Source organism: Puma concolor, chromosome C1, assembly GCF_028749965.1.
Source record: "Puma concolor isolate L17-30 chromosome C1, mPumCon1.1.hap2, whole genome shotgun sequence".
NCBI classification, from domain to species: Eukaryota; Metazoa; Chordata; class Mammalia; order Carnivora; family Felidae; genus Puma; species Puma concolor.
This window is the reverse complement of record NC_141674.1, coordinates 136,017,392-136,040,482: the sequence shown is the minus strand read 5'-3', so window position 1 is coordinate 136,040,482 and position 23,091 is coordinate 136,017,392. Positions and strand designations below refer to the sequence as shown.

General features: G+C 37.9%; 1 protein-coding gene across 23 annotated transcripts in view; it reads left to right on the top strand.

Annotated features, from left to right (window-relative positions):
- The window catches only part of QTMAN (queuosine-tRNA mannosyltransferase), a 466,550-nt gene that overhangs the window by 191,035 nt on the left and 252,424 nt on the right, over positions 1 to 23,091 (top strand). For all 23 annotated transcript variants that reach the window (XR_015255199.1, XR_015255203.1, XR_015255202.1 and 20 more), the window contains 2 exons: positions 2,964 to 3,131; positions 7,008 to 7,181. Coding sequence is in view for 19 of the 23 variants with exons in the window: in XM_086718502.1 (XP_086574628.1) it covers positions 2,964 to 3,131; positions 7,008 to 7,181 (342 nt within the window). In the remaining 4 variants the exon portion in view is untranslated. The remainder of the gene's footprint in view (positions 1 to 2,963; positions 3,132 to 7,007; positions 7,182 to 23,091) is intronic.

Genomic DNA, 23,091 nt, shown 5'->3' with positions numbered 1-23,091 from the left:
GATTAGCTAGTAAGTAGGGTAAGGAGAGGAGAGATGTATGGTAGGAGCAGAGTGCAAGGCTCACCTTGGCTAAACATTTGCTGCAGATGGCCCATCCTGAGCATAAGTCTCATGTAGGAAATTAACAATTGGATTATGATTAGAAATAGATATATGATGAGAGGTTTTTTTTACTTATGAAATGTATTTTTCCCTTCTACTCACTGCCATTTAATGCATATTCCCTCAAATTTGTAATTATATAAATATATAACTAGATAAAACTTTGAAGACTAGGTCGATGAAATTACAATATACCATTCATTTAGATTAATCAATTGTTAACATTTTACACATTTTTAAATATCTGTCTATGCAAATATATACTTATAAATATTTATTGTTATTAGTAGCCTTTTGTTTGAACCATGTAAGAATTAGTTGTAGACATCATGACCCTTCACATGTAAATAATTCAGTATGTGTCTCCAAAGAATAAGGTTATTCTCCTACATGACCGTAATAAAATTAGTATACTTAAGAAATTTAAGATTGATTCAAATTTATAGTCTCATATGGAATCCATATTCAGAGTTTCCCTATTATCCTTATAATGTCCTTTATAACTATTTTTTCCTCATCTAGGATCCAATGAAGAATCACACATTGTATTTTGTTTCAGTGTCCTTTATTTTCCTTTAATCTAGATTTTATTTTTCTTTAGGACATTGACATTTTTGGAGATTGAGCCCAGTTATTTTGCAGAATATTTGTCTGCGAATATTGTTTGCTCATGACCAAGTTCAGATCGGGCATTTGTGGCAGGAGAACTACATTGGTGATTTGTGTCTTTGTCAGTGTATCACACGGGGAAATACACATCACATGTCCTGTTACTGTTTATATTAAGTTTGATCACCTGGGTAAATTGATGTCTACCAAATTTCTCCATTAAGGTACCATTTTTTTGTTTTTTTGCAGTTAGTCATGTGGGGGCTGCATGTAATGAATTTTCGGCCTTCTGTGTGAAAAACATTGAGCTTGCTCAGGTCTTATGATTAAGAATGAGTCATTGCTTGCAGTAGTATTGTATGGAGGTAGAGGAGGGGGTGTTACTCAATAATTAGACCCACAAGTCACCGTCCATTTTATTTTAAGGAAAATATTGATTGATTGAGATTAATATTTTATTGTTCTCTCTACTAAGGATCGGATTTATAGATAAGCAAGTATCTTCATATTTCAGAATTTTCCATTTAAGTTTTAGAAAGGCTTATACTTGGTGGTGGTGGTGGGAATATTTTTGGACAAAATAAGGCATTTTTTTGATCACCATTTTTCTGTGTGCTTTAGTTGAATACAAATAGACAGTTAAAAATATAAATACGTCTCCTTTGTAAGGTTTTTTTTTTACTTCAAAGCATTAAACCATGATATTAATACAGCCATGTGGCTTTAGAGAGAGATCACGGCCTTTTGGTCTTTATGTGCCTTTTTTAGTCCATGAAGAAGGCACCTGAATTCCTACTTATGATATATGCACTTATCATGTCATCATTCTTCCTGTGTGAAAATCATATAAACACCTGAAGTTAGCCATTTGACTTATCTGCAAGGGAAAATTTATAGTGGTTGTAATCATGGTAATAACAAGTATGATATTTTGTATTTATTAAGTACACAAAGAATCATTTGCAGTGTTTAAGTGGTCCACAGCCAGTTCATATCCATGGCATAATGAAAGGTGCTTCAGGCTGTCGAAGACCAGGAGTCTCTGCTTTGCCACTTTGTACCAGCGTCAATTTACCAGTGCCACTTTCTACCAGTAAACGCAAAACTCTTAACCTTGTTGAACCTCATTATGTAGAATGGAACTAAAGCTGTAAGGGTCAAGTGATGCTACATTATGTTGTAAAGGTGGCATTCTATCAAAATTGTGCCATCTAAATGTCCTCAGCTGTTCAGGGACTGTAATTTGTTCCTCTTTTGTGTCCATATGTGGTAGGCACCTCGTTAGGGAAACGTTTCGAGGTTGTCCTAGAGCGATATTACTCCTTTCGGATTTCTTTCTGTTAATTCTTTGTTTATGTCACAAGCGCAGGTAGCGTTTATCCTGATGGGCTGTCTTGGTTCATCTTCTCTCTTCTTCCCGGTTAGACTCTGGCCCACATTAGGCATGTAGTAAACGTTTGTGGAATGAGTAAGTAAATGGACACTGTTTCATTTACAAACATAATAGGTAAGCTTTCAGTTCCTTTTTTTCCCAAAGATAAGGAATCAGCTTTCTTCTTCTTCTTTTTTATATTTATTTTTTATATAAGGGGTTTTATAGATCATACGTTGCTGGATTATACATCTGGTGCCATTAGCAGTCCAGTAATGGAGAATAAAAAAAAATAAAATAACAATAAGAAAACCACGAATATTGCCAAACAGTTAAGAAAAAGGGAGAGGTGGCAGATAGGGACAGTGAGAAAACATGCCAAGAGAAAAAGACCACACTCAATAAGTCTGTTGCATAAATCAAAAGGGTTTATGTCATAACATGAACATGTGCCATTCCTGCTCGTATATTGAATTTCAGTAGTTGGTTGCATAAAGAAGTAAAGTGTAATGAAACTGGCAAGCAAAGTATTCCCCAGTCAGCCTTATCTTTGTTCCATTTGTCCTTCAGATAGAGCTTTTCTTGCCTTTTTCAATAAAATCCGTCCGGCTTTTTTTTTTTTTTTTTTTTCTTTTTGCATCTCTCAGTAACTGAGCTGAGAAGACCAATGAGATTCAGGGCTTTTATAGTTCTTAGCAGCTGCTTTTTAAGAGATCAAAACTTAGAATGCTGCTACATGGTATTAAGGCTTAACTATTGATGTGTCCCTATAGGGGATATGTTTTTTGGGGGGGTAGGAAGAGGGAAAGGGGGAGGAAGGCGAAGGATGACCACTTCACACATACTTGGGACAGTAAACTTTAATCTCCTTGTTTCCTAGGATCCTCTTTGCAAGCTCAGTGCTGAACCTGACTGAACTGACTGCCCTTCGGCCTGACCTTGGGAAGTTGAAAAAGATTCTGTACTTCCATGAGAACCAATTGGTATATCCTGTCAAGAAATGTCAGGAGAGGGATTTTCAGTATGGATACAACCAAATTCTCTCATGGTAGGTATAGATTGTATCATTATATGTAGTCCTTTGCTAAAAGATTTCGCTTTTAAATCTGAAGACCTACTGTACACTTATTTAGAAAACATCTTGAAATAGGTGCATAAGTGTAAACATACCTTCCATGGTAGTAATTGCTTGTGCCTTTGCCATATATATATATACATATACGTATACGTATACGTATACGTATACGTATATGTATATACACACACAGCTAATCCTCTTATAAAATACACATATGTAACAATCTAATGATGTATGTTGAACTAGTTATCTATTTTCTTTTTTTTAATTTTTTTTTTTTTTTCTTTCAACGTTTATTTATTTTTGGGACAGAGAGAGACAGAGCATGAACGGGGGAGGGGCAGAGAGAGAGGGAGACACAGAATCGGAAACAGGCTCCAGGCTCCGAGCCATCAGCCCAGAGCCTGACGCGGGGCTCGAACTCACGGACCGCGAGATCGTGACCTGGCTGAAGTCGGACACTTAACCGACTGCGCCACCCAGGCGCCCCCTAGTTATCTATTTTCTACAACAATAAAAATAGAATCAAAGTGTCCACAAGGCGCCATCTTTACCCCTTGATTCCATCCTGTATTGTAGAAGGGGTACTTTTAGAAAAGAGCAGTTAATCAATTCTCATCCATTCTCATTTACCAACCACTTTCAATATATCCAGCTGAAATCAAAATAGAAATTTATAGAGGAATAAGTAGTAGACCAAGGGGTTTTTGTCTTTTTTTTTTTTTTTTAACTGTTTGTAAGAGAAAACTATGGGAAATGAATCTTTAGGTGGTTGGTTTTTTTTTTTTTTTCCCCTCATTGAGTCTTCTGAAATCGCACAGCCTTAAAATACCATGACATTTCAAAGGTGATGGTCCTTCTCTGTTGTTACTTCCACAAAGTGTATCTCTTGAAGCTTAGTTAATGAAAGAAGTTAATAACAACTCTGAAATGGCTTTGCTGGTGCATCCTATTCACATAACTGCAACAATCAAATAGAATCAATTTGGCAGTGATAGGGTACATCCTACCTTTTTTAATAGTTCTTAGCAATTGGGATTCATGATGTGTTTAAACAGACTCCCAACTCCTACAGCATATTCCATAGTTTAGTTGACATAGAAAAACAACTCTATGGTAATATTTCCGTGTTTCGAGCATTTCGTAAATGTTTTCCTGCAATCATTTTTACAAGCTGCTTCAATTGTGAAGTGGCAGTGCTATCAAAATAGAGTGGAACTGCTTCACGTCAAATGTCTCATAAAAAAAGCAACCGTGTTGAAATTTCATAATAAAATTAAAATACTTTATTTTATCTTGAAACAGAGAAGGGGAATATGTTTTAAAAACAAAAATAAAATCATTCTGTGCCTTATCAATATGGAAAACATTTGTAATATTCTTTTGATTTCTTGAATTAGCATCATTCTTTTCCTCAAATAGTGTGTGTTTATTACCCCTGAGAAATAACTGGGGAAAAAAATTAAGTCTATTTTTCCCTTTATGGGTGGCTTTAAAGTTAATGGGAGTTACACCCACTCATATCAGAGAGGAAATGCATGAAAAGAATATTTCTGTAGACCGTCTTGGATATTTAATTTAGCGAAGACTAAATTTTTTTAGGAATGTAAGTAGTTAGGTTGCATGCCCTAGGAGGGCAGATGTCTATAAAAAATTTCAGCTCACTACCCCTCATCTCTCTGTTTCATAAAAGATTGTGTTTGGTCGAAAGGAATGAGACTATAAGGCTTCCAACATGATTTTCCGGCATTGCTCTTCTTAAGAGGGTAAACCGATCAACAAGCTCGGAGAGAAAGAAGGGGACTCGATCATCGGTTGGCCTCTTAATGAGAAAAAAATGGTTCACAGTTGTCCAGAGGAAAAATAAGAGTGTCAGGAAGCAGTCCTGTTTCAGATTCTCTTCGAAAAGTATGACTCTTGCTTCCTCAAATGTTTCTTTAGTTTTTTTGCTGACTTCTGCTTTTGTTGGCACTGTCGGATTTCTTTCTTGACCGTGTGGCAGTTAAGGACTTTAGAGGTGACTGACATAAGCACTCACCTTAAATAGAGGTTTCACTAGCCCTCTGACTTATGAACACATGTCGTAACAGTATATTATGACCTGTGGGTCGCTATTACAATATGTGACATATGGTGAAAACAGACTAGCTGTAAAACATCCTTCAACTTTTGGTATATTATTATATTGGCTTCCTTATTGCTTGGTGTTGTGTCAGCACTTCTGTGACATTCTTTTGTGTTATCCGTGCTGTTATCACCCCTACCCCCAAATTTCCACTAGGTTGCAACTAAAAAAAAAAAAAAAAACTTGTATGGAAAAGCAGTTTTGCAGGGGAGGCATAAAGGTGGCAGTTCAACATGCCTTTTGTAGGTTTTTTGTTCCGCTGTGTATTAATAATAGAACTTTGGCTGTCCTCAGTAAACGAAGGATTTGCTTTGGTATTCCTATTCTGTAAGCTCTGCTTATTCATTTGTGTTTTGCCATCTTGCGGACTTTTTAGTTTTCTTGATCTGTCATTTTTAGGGTGAAATAAAATTAACTGTTGTTTGAACTTATATAGCTTCTCACTAAAACGTTTGTATGCATTTTGCTGAGATCCCATGACACCGAGACCCTAAATCATTGCCTAAGGCAAAAATATTTGCTTAAATCAAAACAATTATTTATTAAATCAGTTTTTTGACTCATAAAGGGAACATACTCCATATTCAGGTTTTATCCAGCTTGCCCATGGTTATCATTCGTGTTCATTGGTTTTCAATAAAATGTTATGGGCTGTTTTGAACACTACTGACATAGTTATGACACCTAAAATTTGTTTTCACATTTCCTTATAATAATGTATTTTAGATTATTTTTATTTAAAAAATATTAAAGGGGGGCGCTTGGGTGGCGCAGTCGGTTGAGCGTCCGACTTCAGCCAGGTCACGATCTCGCGGTCCGTGAGTTCGAGCCCCGCGTCGGGCTCTGGGCTGATGGCTCAGAGCCTGGAGCCTGTTTCCGATTCTGTGTCTCCCTCTCTCTCTGCCCCTCCCCCGTTCATGCTCTGTCTCTCTCTGTCCCAAAAATAAATAAACATTGAAAAAAAAAATTAAAAAAAAAATAAAAAATATTAAAGGGAGGAATGCAATATATCCATCAAAAGTAATAGCTAAAATTATATTTATTTCATTTACTTATGAAGGTCCATGGTATTGTGGTCCTTCTTCTTTGGCCACCCCAAATATACTATAATAGTGAAATAAGTTGTTTGTAGAGATATCCCATATAATTCTTCCTGTACAGTTCCAGAGCTTTAAAAAACCTAATGGTTTTTTGAAGCAAGGACTAAACACGAAATAGACTTTAACCACGTGTTTGAAGGTATGCTGTTGTGGGAAGTAGCTTTATCTGAACTCCTCTCCTTGAAGGTAGTGAAAGGGATTGGCAGATGTTCTCTTCAGTGTAGTATGGTGTAAAACGACGTATATCACTGACATAGAAACCCAACGTGGGTATTTGGGCCACAACGGAAAAGGTCCTGCTGTATTGACTGTTGATGTTATAGAAAGTCCTGGCATTGCAGAAAAATAAACTTTGTTTGGAGCCTCATAAGATCCCAATAAATTATTTGATTCCTCTCCTGCCTTTCTTTGCTGATGCCAGAAATCAAACTTACCACGATACAATGCTAATGAAACTAATTCTCTATTAGAGGCATTTTAGTAAATACTGTGGGAAGTGCTGAGTTCTTTGCAAGCCCAAGGACAGTATAAACTCTGATTAACACAGAGGACTTAGGCTTATGAAAAATAGCTGTGAGTAAGTGTGGGTTCATCATTTGCATTTATCCTTTCCCTTTACAGCCTGGTGGCTGATGTGGTGGTATTCAACTCGGTTTTTAACATGGAGTCATTTCTCACCTCTATTGGAAAATTTATGAAGCTGATTCCTGATCACAGACCCAAGGATCTGGAAAGCATCATCAGACCCAAGTGCCAAGTTATTTACTTTCCCATCAGGTTTCCTGATGTGAGCAGGTCAGTATGTTTGACTCTGTTTTCAATATTGTATCATACTTTATTCACCAAATGTATAGAAATTGGTGGTGTTCTTGCCAATTTTAACTTTTCAGCATAAGCATGGTTAATTGGAGAATCGAATTCTATTTCACCATGCTGTGATTTACAAACATTTTAAATAATCATGTGTCCGACCTATCACTGAATGGTTAGTTCTGATATTGAGTTCGTCCTTTCTTTTCTGTTATTTATTGCTGTCCCAAAGCAAGCTGCTTTGGCTTTTTAACACTTACTGTTTTGTTTCTTTATTTGTTGTTTTGTTGCAGAAGTCATTCATTGTTAAGCATGTTTCTCAGCCTTTGCATTCAGCTTATGCCCATGGGCTTATATGTATATAGCAAACTGTTCTGAGTAAATCAGTGTTAAATTGCACTGCTTGGGTTACTTTCATTTCCCATGCTATTTCCTTCTATTTTTTTCCTTTTTCCATTTTTTTTTATTATTTATATTATCTTAATAAAGAGTTAGGTCTTCTATATTAGGTTGCAAATACACTTAATTGCCATTTCTCTTTCTCTGTTACTAAGGACATTTTTTGTTACCCCTGTTGCTAGGCCCACCCTGAATTAGCAGTGGATGATGTGGCTCAAAGGGAACATTCTCAAATTCCTTTTCACTTCTGATTAAACCTAGCAAAACGGTTTTTATTACCACTAGGAATATTTCTCCCGTGTGAACAGAAAGTTTACTTCAGTGGGACTCATCCTAGCTGGGGATGCTGCTGTTTGTAACTGACGATGTCCTTAAAAAAGAGTTCAGGGACAGCTGTTTGTTCCCCATCCCTGAAATGAAATCAGGAAACAATTTAATGTCTGCACATTATGCAGGAGGTCAGCATTATTTTCTGTATTCTAGATTTAGATTTTGCTGTGGGATCAGTAGTCCTCATCAGCACTCTGAATGCTGATTTATTTCAGGATTTTACTAGTTAATATTTCATTGAAGAAGAATCTGCCTAATACCAAGTCAAGTTAGTGAGTCATAAAATTTAAGTTCTACAACCTTGCCCAATTTTTACTTTATGGAGTTCAGAAAACAGAGGCCCAGGGAAGCAGGAGACTGGCTTGCACTCACACTGCTGATTATTGTCACACACTGGATTAAAGTTTAGACCCTATGACTTTTGATCCAGTTTTATGTTTACTGGTCATACTTCCTATCAGCAAAGGTCATATGTCAAAAACATTTAATCATTTATGTGCAGTTTTGACAACTATCAGGCTAAGTGACACTAAGATCAAATTCGATTTTCAGTTACACATGTGTATGTATAAATATGTATATGCATATATAGTTGTTGTATTTGTATATTTATATATATAATATGTGGGATGAGAGAATTTCAACTTTTGGAAAATGTAATTGTTACACTTTAAGATCTATGATGAGCTAAAACACAGTTTATGTTTTAGTCCACATTTTTAAAATATGAACCTTATTTTTTGATACATTTTTAAGTTTTTCATATAATATATACTCAAAATGTACATCTTTAAGTGAGTACATAATTATACTACATCTTAATTATTACCACTATAGAATTCCAAATAAATAATGTATTTTAAAATTCATTTGCATCTGATATATTCCTACAACATCATATACTTAATACACCTGTGGCAATTGAATAGTTTATTAATTTGGACTATATTACCATAAATAAATCTAGCTAAATGGAAGAAAGTTAAGAAATATTGTGGCCAAGATAACATTCATAAGCAAGGTCTTAGCCCAGAGTGTTATTTGAATTATTTTCAAATGGTAATTTGCTTTATCCACCCCAAACTCATATAGTGTAAGTAAGTGATTATTTGCATGAATGACAATCATTCTAATGCCTGCAGTCTTAAAAGAGTATTATTTTGTTGAGATGTTGAAAAATATTTAGTAATTCCAAAGGCAACATAACCAAGATGATGGAAGAAGAAAAAACTTTTGAATGCTCTTATCTCTGTCCCTATACAAATATTTTTTGGTCATGGCAAAAATAAATTTAAGTAAAAACAAAGTGGAAGATACAATTAAATTATTAATACAATGTGCTATGATAGTGTATACTCTAATGGATATTCATCAGAGAAAGGGAAGAGCCATATTTCAGCAAAAAATATGAGGATTTATAAAGTTGATAACAGTTATAGTTCAGAGCACATCAGTCACATAGGACTTCACAAGGATTGGCTTTGTGGCAACAACTCTTACCTATTGCCCTGCTCGCCCCTCACTGCCTCGTTCTCAAAGACCAGAAAAATAGTAGCAAGAAAGAATATCTCTTGAAACTATCGTTATATGTGTTAAGCATCTGGGGATGGGAAAGCTCTTAAACACTGTAGACATACATACATACATTGTGTTTGGGTCTTGACTGCCCCTTGCTAGCTCTGCAACCTATGCAAGTATAATGACCCTGAGCCTAGGTTCTTTAATGATTATGACTATTACATTTACATCATCACCTCATAGGCATTGTGTAGTGACTAAAGGAAATAATGCATACGTGAAATGCCTAGCATAGTGCCTGGTATGTAATAGCCCCCCTAGTAAAGACTAATTCATCTTATTAATTAACCCACTCCCATTGTTATGTAACATAGCACATTTATTGCCACCTGAATATAAAGGACTGACTTCCTCTCTGCCCTCTCTTAATTAGCATATGAAAACAGAGAAAAATTCTGCCAAAGGAGCAGTCTAATATAAATAGAGAGATTCATTTATTATTCTCTTTATCATCCTGACTCAGTCTTTGGGCCTCCTAAGACCCTACCATCCATTGATGGGGCCAGTTCCTTACTTTGAGATGCTCTTCTTGTGCCAATTTTCCTCCTTCTTCCTTGAGCTTAACCTCCATATTTGGTCATCATACCTGCTGTCTTGCAGATACTCTCAATTTGTTTGTACTTTTCCCTTAATTTGATTAGAAGAACATCCAAGAACATACTTATTAGTCTACTCTCAGTTCATATGGTCCCTGAGAGCTGCCTGGCAAACAGACCACATTTCTCATCCTATAGATAACTAATCATGCATTTTTCTTTCTTTGTAAACTGCTGATTCCAAATATCCTATCCTCATTCTCAGAACATGACTGAGAAAATAGAAACAATCGTCAGAGAATTTATATATGCTGCCACCACTGCGTCTGCCCATCCATGTGTTCCTGGGTGCATATTCTCCTTCTTCGCACCTGTTTTGTGTGTGTGTGTGTGTGTGTGTGTGTGTGTGTGTGTTTTAGTTTTTTTAATGGTCATTTATTTTTGAGAGAGAGAGCCAGTGCATGAGTAAGGGAGGGGCAGAATAAGAGGGAGACACAGAATCCGAAGCAGACTCCAGGCTCCGAGCCGTCAGCACAGAGCCCGATGTGGGGCTTGAACTCACAAACTGTGAGATCATGACCAAAGCTGACGTTGGACGCTTAGCCAACTGAGCCACCCAGGTGTCTTAATTCACACCTGTTAATAAGGACGAACTGACGTTGCTTCTGTGTAAGGGTTTTGCCCCCACTTTTGCCAGAGCTCATCCTTCTTGCATACATAAGACTACTATCCTAGCAATGTGTCCTTTGTTCTGCATCATCAGTTCTCCTGTCTTCTGGATCATTACTGTTAGCATAAGAGAAGTGTTATTAGTTTTACATCTTAAAAAAAAAAATCCTTTCTTGATTCCACTTCTCCCTTCAGAAACTGCCTGTTTTCTTTCTTTCTGTTAGTAGTGAAACCTCCTGAAAGAGTTGTTTATACTTGCTTCTAATTTTATTCCTACTGTTCTCTCTTATAGCTACTCCACTGAAATTGCTTTTGTCGAGGTTACCAATGACTTCCATGTCTCTCTAAATCCTGTGGTCAATTCTCAGCGCTCATCTTACTTGACATAGCAGCAGTGTTTGATACACTATGACACATTCTTCAGTTGACTGCTAGGACACACAGGTTGCTACTTCTCAGGCTTCTTGCTGGTTTCTCATCATTACCCTGGCTTTGAACTTCAGACTGGCTATTGGCACTCTTAACACTTAAGGGGCTGGTGGAAGAACAGCCCAGGATTGAAGAGAGGAGAAAAAAGAGAAGGTCAACATTGAAAGAATTATCCTCTGGAGCAAAGGGAAGAAGACTTTAAGGAGATGGTCAGTACTGAATTCAGAGGACTAAGGTTAAATAAAGTTATGACTAAAACATATCCTTGAATTTGACAGTTAAAAGGTCAGTGGTACCCCTATCCTGCCTTCTGTTAACTCACAAAAAAGTTTCCTATGTTCTTTCTGACAGCCAGAGAAAGTTAGGCTCCAAATCTGGTTGAGATCTCTCTCCTTTCCTCTTTGTCTCTGTCTGTCTGTCTGTCTGTCTCTCTCTCTCTCTCTCACACACACACACACACACACACACACACACGGATCCTGCTCCTTCTGGATGGAAGCACCAAGGTTCAGAGAAGTTAAGTGTCTCCTGGTAGCCACACAGCCAGATAGGGACAGAGCAAGAACTGGAACTCATATCTCACAATCTCCATCCCATGCTTGGCCCACCACTTATTGTGAATGCAATTTCAGAGGTCTTGATTATCTGATTTCTCAGCTGACAGCAGATTAGCAGCATCAAATTGGGGGTGCGATAAAGGCAGGCTCACTGACAGCAGTAAAAAGTGACAGCTGACTGACAGCTCGACAACAAGGGAGGAGAGAGATAAACTATTTAAAAAAATATATGAGAAGTGAAAAAGCATAGCAGCCTGAAGCCATTCTATGGCAGGGCAGGCAACTCTGCACATTGAAGAACCCTGCAGACATTTCTCCATGATTGTACGGCTTGTACATCAAAAGGAGGACTGTGATTTATTAAAAGAGATTAAATGGTAGCCAGTAAATTCTGTTTAAGAATGTAGGGAAATGCATAACCCACTTTTGGCAGAAATGATAAATAACAGCAAATGAAGTTAAGCATCATGCCTTACTCTAGGATGTACACGAGCCGTATTCACCTCAAGGAAGATAGTAAACATCTGAACCTTCATATGCAGTTTTAACATCTGTAAGCTTAGGTCACCAGAGAATATTTCAGTGAGCTATCTTTTTTAGATCTTCCTGATGGAGGCTTTTTATGGACAAGATCTCCCTTTGCTGTCAGGGTGGGAGTGTATACACTCCCCCTTTGGTATTGAAGACATCCAGGCCTGTCAGATGATCACTGGGCAACAAAACAAATTTTGCAATATTAATACCATGCTTTAGCCTGTATGGGCTGCTGTACCAGAATACCATAGACTGGGTAGCTAATGAAAAACAGGGATTTATTTCGCATAGTTCTGGAGCCTGGCAAGTCCAAGATTAAGGCCCTGGTAGATTTGGTGTCTGTTGAAGGTCTGTTTTCTGTGTTTGTGCAGTGTTCTCACATGATGGAAGAAGGAACTAGGGAGCTCTCTGGAGTCTCTTTTGTAAAAGCACTCATCCCATCAGTGAAGGAGTCACCCTCGTGATGCCCAAAGGCTTCACCTCCTAATACCATCATGTTGTGGACCAGGGTAGGATTTAAACATAGGAATTTTGAGGGAGTAGAAATATGCATCCTGTCCCATGCCAGAAGATAAATAGGATCTGAAGACTTGATGACATGAGACTCATGACTGGGAAGCCAATTCTGTGTTAGAGGATATAGATTAGATTGAAAACTAAGGAAATTTCACTGTATATATCAAGAAGGCAAATCTCACGTAGAACTCCATGGATGTGCGATGCAAAGAATAAAAGAAGCAATCCTGCAGCCAACTGAGCTGGACATTGGCTAGAAGAAGCCAGTATTTTCCTTCTCTAAATCAGGTAGCTGCCATACAGGCAAGGCCTCATACAACTAGGAGATTTACATAGCCAGGCCTTTGTGTCAGTCTTGGTCTAATGAAATCAGAACATCTGAAGAATTGGTAACTTGCTTTCTGGCAATGTCATCTTTAGAAGGTAGAGCTAACCATAACAGTTAACCTTAGTGATTCTTATTTTAGCCCTGCATTGTGGCTAAGCCTATTATGCGTATTTTAGCATTTTATTCTTCCAAAAATTCTAAAAGCTATTTTCCATTTATAGTTTGAAGTAACTTAGCCGTAGAGAATGTAAATAACTTTATGCCTACAGTCATACAGATAGTAAAGGTAGAACAAGAAATCAGTCATTTTTAATCCATGTTAGAACCCAAATTCTTTTTCTTTAATTCATTATTTCTATATTGCATGTCCCCCAAAACGAGGTTCTGGTCCCTGATACTTGACCCTGACCACTGAAGAACAAATGATTTATACAAGTGAATTGACAGAAATATCGAATAAAAGGGACCATGTCATGGTAATGTTATAAAAGAAAGGACTCAAGACTTTAGAAAGCCGACTTTTAAAATTTTTTTTTTCCAACGTTTTTATTTATTTTTGGGACAGAGAGAGACAGAGCATGAACGGGGGAGGGGCAGAGAGAGAGGGAGACACAGAATCGGAAACAGGCTCCAGGCTCTGAGCCATCAGCCCAGAGCCCGACGCGGGGCTCGAACTCACGGACCGCGAGATCGTGACCTGGCTGAAGTCGGACGCTTAACCGACTGCGCCACCCAGGCGCCCCAAAAGCCGACTTTTAAAAGGTAGAAGTTTTAAAAAGGAGGATACTGAAGAGGAATGAGAAATTTAAAAAAGAATTCTGATGGTAAAATTGAAGATGGGCCTAAAGAAGCAGAATAGAAAGAATACGTCAGAGATACAGCTGTGGGCTTAGACCGTTATTTCGTGTATCTGAATCCTTTTTTTTTTTTTTTTCCTATTCGTATTTACGTCTCATTTATCCAAACTCTCTTCCCTTACAAGTAATTGTATAGCGTGACACTCGTGTTACATAGGGCAGTGCCTGCTGCATCACATTAGATGTTTAGAATGGAGTTGACTGCAGCAGCCTATCATCACACTTCTTCCAGCTGCCCCCTGTAAGATTTGGTACTGAGGGACTGTTCATGATTTTCATAGAACGAGATCATCCCCACTCTCAACAAATTGAATCACAGAAGAGTGTATTGTAGAAATACAGTGAATTACAAAGCGGCATTTCCTATTCTTGAAAAAGATCAGGCGTGCTCAAGGAATTCCCTCAGGGACCATGAGTAAGGAATATCAAAGCGGCTATCATCTGCTTCAAGTAACATAAGGGTGGAGTAAAGGTGAAGAGAGATAAATGCTGGAGACTGTCAAGTCCTGATACTTGTATGTATTTATTACTTGCTTACCTTCTGAGTCCCATTATATTGTGAAAAAGTTTACATTTTTTTATTATACTTGCCCATAATTGTTCTTTTTTTTTTAATTTTTTTTTCAACGTTTATTTATTTTTTGGGGACAGAGAGAGACAGAGCATGAACGGGGAAGGGGCAGAGAGAGAGGGAGACACAGAACCAGAAACAGGCTCCAGGCTCTGAGCCATCAGCCCAGAGCCTGACGCGGGGCTCGAACTCACGGACCGCGAGATCGTGACCTGGCTGAAGTCGGACGCTTAACCGACTGCGCCACCCAGGCGCCCCGCCCATAATTGTTCTAAAAGACCAAGTTTATGTGTTTCCAGCGGAGACCACACACACACAAAAAAATCATCCAAATTTAATGAAGAGATGAATGGATGGTATTTCTTTAGGAGTTGAAGGTTGGACTTGGAAGCAAATTGAAGGCTGTATACTTTACATTGAAAAATAGGAGCTGTATTTGGGGTTCAGGTCCCATTTAGGGACCATAGAGAATATCGTATCAATCTTGTTACGATCCGTAGAGAAGAATTTCATATGCTTCTGTAATCATTTCATTACCTATTCTAATTTTCCACTGTATTGGATTGCCAGAGTTGCCAGAATAAACAATAGTAGATTTTACCTGTGAATTTACTCATTTCATAGTAGCCTTTGCATTCTGGGGACAGGGGTTATATAAATAGCTTTCCTCCTCCTACATTTTTGACAGCGAAGGAAAGAGAAAAACAACGTCGGTCATTTGGAGTAACCTCAGTTATTGAAACCTTAAGAATTTCTCTCCATGTTTCTCTCCACCTTTTCCATGTAGCTGAAATGTGAAGCCAAAACAGAGGTCTGTGGACTTCATGTAACTATTTTAGAAACAAAAATGGAGAATTTTAGAAACAGTGTGAAAACTTTAAATGAAAACTCTCAGGCTGTGCAAACAAAGGCGAGGAGCCTAAGGGCTTTTTGAAGAATTCTTATTAAAGAAAACACTATTTTACATTGCAAAGCAGATGTGTCACAAAACAACAGCAGATCTGTAATTTGAGAATTTGTGGATTGATAGGACAGAAGGCAGCCCTCGTGGCTCCCCATAGAAAACTTTGTTTTCTGCAGTCAAGAGTCCTGCTTTTGGGGGGCAGGAGTTGCCAGAAAGCACCTTAATCTTCGCACCGTATGAGGTCATGTTTCTCAGATGTTTTTGATGAAGTATTAGTTCAACATATTGCTAAAACTACCACCTTTGCTCCGTTAGGTAACGAAATGGGTCTGTCTTCTTGAATATTAACGTAGGCTTGAAGTAGAAGAAGAAAAGTTTTGCTTTTACAAATTTAAACATATCCATATTTGCTAACAATTATTTTGGCTCTTCAAAATGAATGCAAAAATGTGTTTCGTTTGAATGTCATTTAAAAAAATTTTTATAGAATCACTGTACTAAAAAAAAAAACTTTTGATAAATCATTCCAATGTTTAACACCACTCACTTTCACGAAATCTCCTTTATATCTAATGCAAATCTTTCATGCTGTGTTATATTCTAACCATCTTCCTCTTACTATTCTTGTGAAGAAAAGAATTTGGTTTCAGCATGTATATACAATTCCTTTGTTGGCCTGAAGTTACAAAGAACAAACTCTTGCTTACTCAAAATGTATTTTTAATGAAATTATTATTCATGTTAATGCCTAATTACTGCCATTAGATTTCTGCTGTCTAGTTTATGCAATAACAATAACCCCACCCAAAAGAAGTCCTCCAAATTCAGCAGCAGCAGCAACAGAAGCTATCCTTTCATAAGATGATTTAACCCTGTTCTCAAGTATAGACAATGTTTGGCTTCATTGTACATCAAAGAGTTGATGTACTTTTTTTTTTTTTTTTTTTTAATTTCCTCTTTGTCCTGTCCGAAGAAATCTGGGAGGTAAGAAGCAAAGGCCAGATTAAGGGGTGGAGAAATGACTAAACATCAGAGAACTTGCTCAGCTAGAGGCTGCATCATCCCTCCAAAAGGAGTCGTGGAACAGGGCCGCTAAAAAATGGGGATGAATGCCATGCAACAAACCCAAACCATAGTTGAGGGGAGTTCAGCAAAAGGTCCAGTTAGGATCTCTTCCCCTCAATGGGCTCAGAGGCCATCCGTGAACTTCCTGTAGCACAATGAGTGATCATCAGTGTAGATCCATCCAGGCAAGAACAATTTATGTTATATACTCCATTCATTACATGAGGGTTATATACAATTCATGTTAGAAAGATTTCAAATAAATTGCTTTGATGTTTAAAGGGTCAAGTTTTGGTTCTCTTCCTCAAAAACACTTATTCAAATCATTCCATTGGGGGTAACACGGAATAAAAAATGGGAGTCAGCAGGGTGGTGTGCAGTGATTCTGGTTTGTCTGATAACCACGCACTACTGCTCAGCCCAGAGCAAATCACTTAACTTCCCGGAACTTCAGTTTTTCTGTCTGTAAAATGGTAATCGAAATAGTACCTACCTCTTCGACTTACTATGCCAGTTGAGATCATTATTACAGTGTGCTGAACTGAGCCCCGTGCCATCAACCTCGTAAATGTTAGTCACATGCTCATGATTTTATTTGTACTCCCATCATCACCATTTTGGTTATCGGTTGACAGGCTTTTTGATGACCTCACCCATTCAGTATGATTCCCGCCTCAAAAGTAAGGGGAAACAAAATTTTGAAAACCCTAACAGTTTTATAGAATACATGAGGATCTGAAGCTTACCAGTTCAAATAAGGGTGAGGACTGTCTTATATCCTATCAATCCACAGAACCGCAGTGCATGAGAGGGCATAATTCAGCAGTGCATGCAAGAGAAAGGCACACGGGCCGTTTCCACATCTGCCGGGCACCTGTGATACGTACGCATTCCTTGTGGTGCTGGAGTGTGGTGGGGTGATTGGTACAGAAGTCATTTTCGTTGTTCAGTGTTCTTTTGAAGACTGCTGGGGAGTGTTTTAGAAAGTTTTCCATTAAAAAAATAAACTATTTGGAATGTACCATTTAGCAGTAAACTGCCAGAATGATCTCTGAGACAGAATGTCTTATTCCCACAGAAATTCCAGATAAAAGACTTTATAGGAAATTCTTTAAAAAATATGTTTCGAAGTAATTGGATGCAAGAAAATAAATTTAATTCTTTGAGGTTTATTCATGTCTTTTTCACCCAACATTTATTAAAAGCTTGCTATATTTGTATGATAAATAGAAGGTATTCTAGGATATAAGGATATATAAGACAGGATTCTTAATCACAAGAGCTTTGTAAAAGTGATAGGTGTAATCAGGTATTTTTAGGTTTAAGACAGAAAAGACAACACAGATGCTTTTTATGGCATTTAATCTGGGCCTTAAAGACAGTGACTAAGTTTTGGGTATAATAATAATGGTGATCACCTATCAAGTGCCTTTTCTGGGCGTGCACTTTATGTATGTTACTTCTAATCTTTACCAAAACCCTGCAAGCGCGGTACTATTATCCTCATTTTACAAGTGGGGAACGTGAGGTTCAGAAGGTTAAGCTTGCCTGCAATTGTACAGCTCCCGAAACTATCTGGCTTCAATATGCTGCTTCCGTTAATGCCATGTTATTTCTTACTATGAGGGAAAGGAGGGTGGGTTAGAGTAAGTGTAAGCACACATTATGGAGAGAGAATAGTTACAACCAGATTTATGGCAGTGAACGATCATTGGGCCTAGAAGAGATTAATTACCTTTGACGCAATTGAGCGAACATGTAGCAAGATTGGAGATGGAAATTAAGGCTGAAGAATTTGGACTTTAGCCTATAGTCATTTGGGAGCCACTGTTAAAGCATGGAATGGGGAAGTTAGTAATATTGATGAGAAAGGAAAGAGGAGGCAGAGAAACAAGTTTTGCAAAAATACTAGCCGAGATTGTTGAAGACTTGAGCTAGGGAAGTAGCATACAGATGAGAAGGAGGAAATACACATAAATATTCTGGTTGTCGACTTGGCAAATTGACGTGGCACCTTAGTGGATGGAGAAATGGTCTTAGATGATTTTGAAATGTTAATTATAGTGACCGGGAGAATATCTGTCCTATTGGGATTGAGACATAGATTTGCTTGTGTGAAGGTGGTGAATTTGGAGTTTTATACGTTGAGTCTGAGATGCTGGCAGGTCATTTAGGGGGAGCCAACCAGCAAGAAGTGTCCGCTCTTACCCCAGTGTCAGCATTTGGAACTTTGTGTGATTTGTTATAGTGACCTGCATTTCTAGACATTTTGGTTGGATTTGCTCCTTCCTTCGAGATGCTCGACAAAGCCTCAAATTTAGTTTTGACAGGAAAATCCAAGATATCTGTTTCTTGTCATTTGTTACCATCTTAAAAACCTGAGTTCAGAATTTGTGAAAACATCAGATCTTTTGAGCTCTTTATTTCTGTATAAGCAGGAATTTATTAAACTATCCTTCCTTTGTTTTCTCAGAGGTCAATAACTGAGTCACTTTGGTCCCGTTGGACAGGGAATCCTGTGATCAGTACCGTATAATGAAAATGCAGCATGGTATAGTGCCTAAGAAAACTGACTTGATGTCAGGCACAGCTGTGTTTCAGTACCACCTTTTCTATTAACCACTTGCTTAATATCAAGAAAGTTGTTTGGCTTCTCACACCTCATTTTTCTCCCTCATCTGTAAAATAGGGGGAGTAGTAGCAGTCTCATTGGTATGTTATAAAAATTGGGGCGCCTGGGTGGCACAGTCGGTTAAGCGTCCGACTTCAGCCAGGTCACGATCTCACGGTCCGTGAGTTCGAGCCCCACGTCGGGCTCTGGGCTGATGGCTCAGAGCCTGGAGCCTGTTTCCGATTCTGTGTCTCCCTCTCTCTCTGCCCCTCCCCCGTTCATGCTCTGTCTCTCTCTGTCCCAAAAATAAATAAACGTTGAAAAAAAAAAAATTAAAAATTAAATGAGATATGTGTTTAAGGTACTTGTTAAAATGCTTGAAGCATAGTGAACGTTAAATAAATGCTACTTGTTATTATTATCATCTTTAATTTGTGTATCCCTTCTCAAAATATCTTTAGTGCTTTCATTAACCTATATGTAATTAATTTCCTATAGAGTAGGAACTTTGCCCCAAATTGTAATCCTGTATGACTTTAGTAATTTAAAAATTTTTTAAGTGTTTATTTATTTTTGAGAGCGAGAGACAGATAGCAGTCGGGGGAAGGGCAGAGAGAGAGAGTGGAAGACACAGAATCTGAAGCAGGTTCCAGGCTCCAAGCTGGAACAGAGCCCAACGCAGGGCTCGAACTGACAAACCGTGAGATCATGACCTGAGCCAAAGTCAGATGCTCAAGTGGCTGAGGCACCCAGGTGCCCTGACTTCAGTAATTTTAGAAGCAACAGATGTTTGATTTATGTCAACTTACAATTAAAACAAACCCAGCAATGTTGGGGTGCCAAAGCGTGTTGGACTAAGTACCAAAATTCTTCTTACAAATGTTGCTAAGAATATTCAATGCAAGTACTGTCCTATGTGTTGGTGCTCTTGTCGTGTATGCTCCGGGTCTTTTGTATTTTGGCCTAATATGAGGTGAATCATAAACCTTGCTGACATTGAGCAAGGTTTGTACTGTTAGCAACTCTCTGCAGAGGTGCTTCTGTGAGTGATTGGAAATCAGAAGCTGTCCTTAAGTTTGGTTTTCCTTAAGTTTTTGTTCCTACTGTATTTGACTCAATGCTACCTACAAATTTATTTTTATTAGTAAGTATTTCTATGAAACTAGTTCTTAATTAAGTAATTGCCACTTTTGTTTTTCTAATTTTGTGTACCAGTGCTGTTAAATATGAAACTTAAAAAAATAGCAAACCTATATATAGTGAGAATTCAATTTAGGAAACCTAGTTACAGTTTTCTTTAATTAAAGGTAAGCTCATTAGTTGTACAAACACTTGGCCGTCTTTCAGTCTTGCCCAGTGTTCTAAGCTGAGATCTTGGTCCTTTTCTTTAGACAGCCACTAAATCAGAATGGTGGCAGTTCTCCACTTACTTGGCCGCATACTGAGATTCATATATAATTAGCGGGCAACAAGAGAAGAAATAGCAATTTAGCACCTCTTTTCTCCTATATGTTGCATTTTTGTATATCCATGGAAATATCTTTCTCATTTGAAATTCGGTGTCCAGTCCGTTGCTTCCTGTTCCTATCAGCTGACTCTAACTTCACGAATATTGACTGCAGCTCGGAATTCATTTGCATGTAGAGAACTGATTTATCTGTTTGGGACACCCATCTCATTCAAACCCATTGCAGATCTGCTCTGTAAAGTATCAACTTATACCCTGAACAGACCAAGTGATTCTATGGAGAGAGGTAGGGTCTATTCAAAACCACTGCATTTCATTTTATAGTACCAGAACTCATTTCATAATACCGAATCCTAAAGTGTGTATAATTATTTTCCTCTAATTGAAGAGGGAGCTTCCGTCTCAGTCTGTGAGAATGGATTTGAAAAGACATAAGCAAGAGACAATGGGAAAGTGGAATATTCAGGATTAGGTGATAAATTCTATTGGAAATGGAAGACGGGGTGGGGGGAGAATGAACTGAAAGGAATGCCTAAGTTTTGAAATTATTGTACTGTTAGCTGAAATAGGGAACTCGGAGAAAAATGTCACCCACATTCGATGGCAGACAAATTTGTTTTATGTTCAGTGTGAGGCAGTTGACTTTGTCTTATGGAAGAATAGACTCAGAACTGAGAAAATACCTGGGAAATAAAAAACCCCCAAAGGTAGTGATCTTCAGTCTAATTCCTTCATTTTGCAGCTGGAGGAACTAGAGCCGAGAGATTGTTACTAGAGGCTGTGGAGCACCATCACAGCAGAATCACAATTTAGAAGCCAGTTCAAAAAAATTCACGAGATTATTAGAAATGTACAATGAAGGTTGTTTGTTGTATTCATAATTAGCAGGGTAGAATTAACCGGTGTTGACAAAATAGACCAATTTCATCAGGAATAGATGGTGTTCAGAAATTTCTTCGAAGAGTCCAGAACATATCGGCTGCGTCACAGCTTGTTGCTAAATGTTTCGCTGACTACTTCCAGCTCTTTGATCTGTAACTCGCTTTGAGATTAAAATGCTCACTGGCCAACTCTATTCCCTTACAAAGTTTTTCGCTCTTCCAGCAAACACTGAGCTACTCATATAAAACTTGTTCTAAGAGCGAGCAATAGGAGTTTCCAGCATTTGCAACTCAGAACCTGGAAATCATTTTGATTCTCTCTCTTTTGTGGGACTTGGTATCACAATTTCTGAGTGAACCAGTATTATATACAACTATCAATTTTTTAATGCTTCCGCTTTGCAAGTGTTGTATAAATTATGTATTTCTTATGATTAGAACATTTTCTTAAGCTTTCCCTCTGTGTCTCTCATCAGAAGATACTTAAAATATCCTGTGCGTGATGATGGCTTTGGTGATATGCCTGTTCTGCCTTTTCTTAGGATTGTCAGGTGAATCCCTCTTTTTATCTGGAGTCTTGTTTGGACAGCTGGCCAAGGTACCTAAGGGCAGCTGAAGCTCTGGGTACTTAGATGGACACCAAATGTGAAGGGGAGGAGGGCAGCAGGGTGGGAGGGTGGACAGGAGTCACATGTATTATCAAAGGAAATGTGGTGCAGAGGAAAGAACAAAAACTTGGCATTCACACCTGGCTTTCAGTCTTGGTTCAGCCATTTTCTAGATATGCAGCTTGGTCAAATTATGTTTCCCTTTCTGATCCTTGGTTTGCCCAACATAAAATCATAGAGTTGATGTGAGCATAACGTGAGAGAGAATATAGATAAATTGTTTTGCACAGTACATGGTGTATATTCTATACACATACATTTCCCTGGCCTCCCCCCTCTATAAGATCATACCTACTGCTACTCTGTTTTACTTTGTCCATTTTAATTGCCACTCACAGGTATCTGAACTGACCTCTAGTGTTGCTAGAATTCAATTCTGAATTCAATTTCTGAATCTTTTGGTGATTATTAAGAAATGAAAGGCTTAATTTACTCTCATGTGTAATGCATACACCACTATAATGTTTAGTTGGGTTTTTTTCTATCTCTTCTCCCATAACTAATTTAATTCACTAAAGTAACCTTTTTTAATGTTTTTATTTTATTTATTTTATTTTGTGTTTATGTTTTTATTTTATTTTATTTCTTTTATCTTAAAATAAAAATATTTTATTTTTGAGAGAGAGAGAATGCGAGTGCAGGAGGGGGAGAGAGAGAGAGAGAGAAAGAGAGAAAATACCAAGCTGACGGTGCAGAGCTCGACAATGGGACTCGATCTCACAGTTGTGAGATCGTGACCGGAGCTGAAATCAAGAGTCAGACATTTAACAGAGCCACCCAAGTGCCCCTAACATAACTTTTTATAATGTAAGTCCTTAGTTACCACTTTTATAGTACTTGGATATCCAACACACTTTCCTACTGTTTATGGTTATTTTTCACCTACTCTGTTTTGTTGATGTTTTACTCTTCTTTTGTCTGTTATATTTTACTTTACAGATATTTTTCAGGGTTAGCACTCATGGAACAGGCTGTTATAGTCAATAAAAGTCGA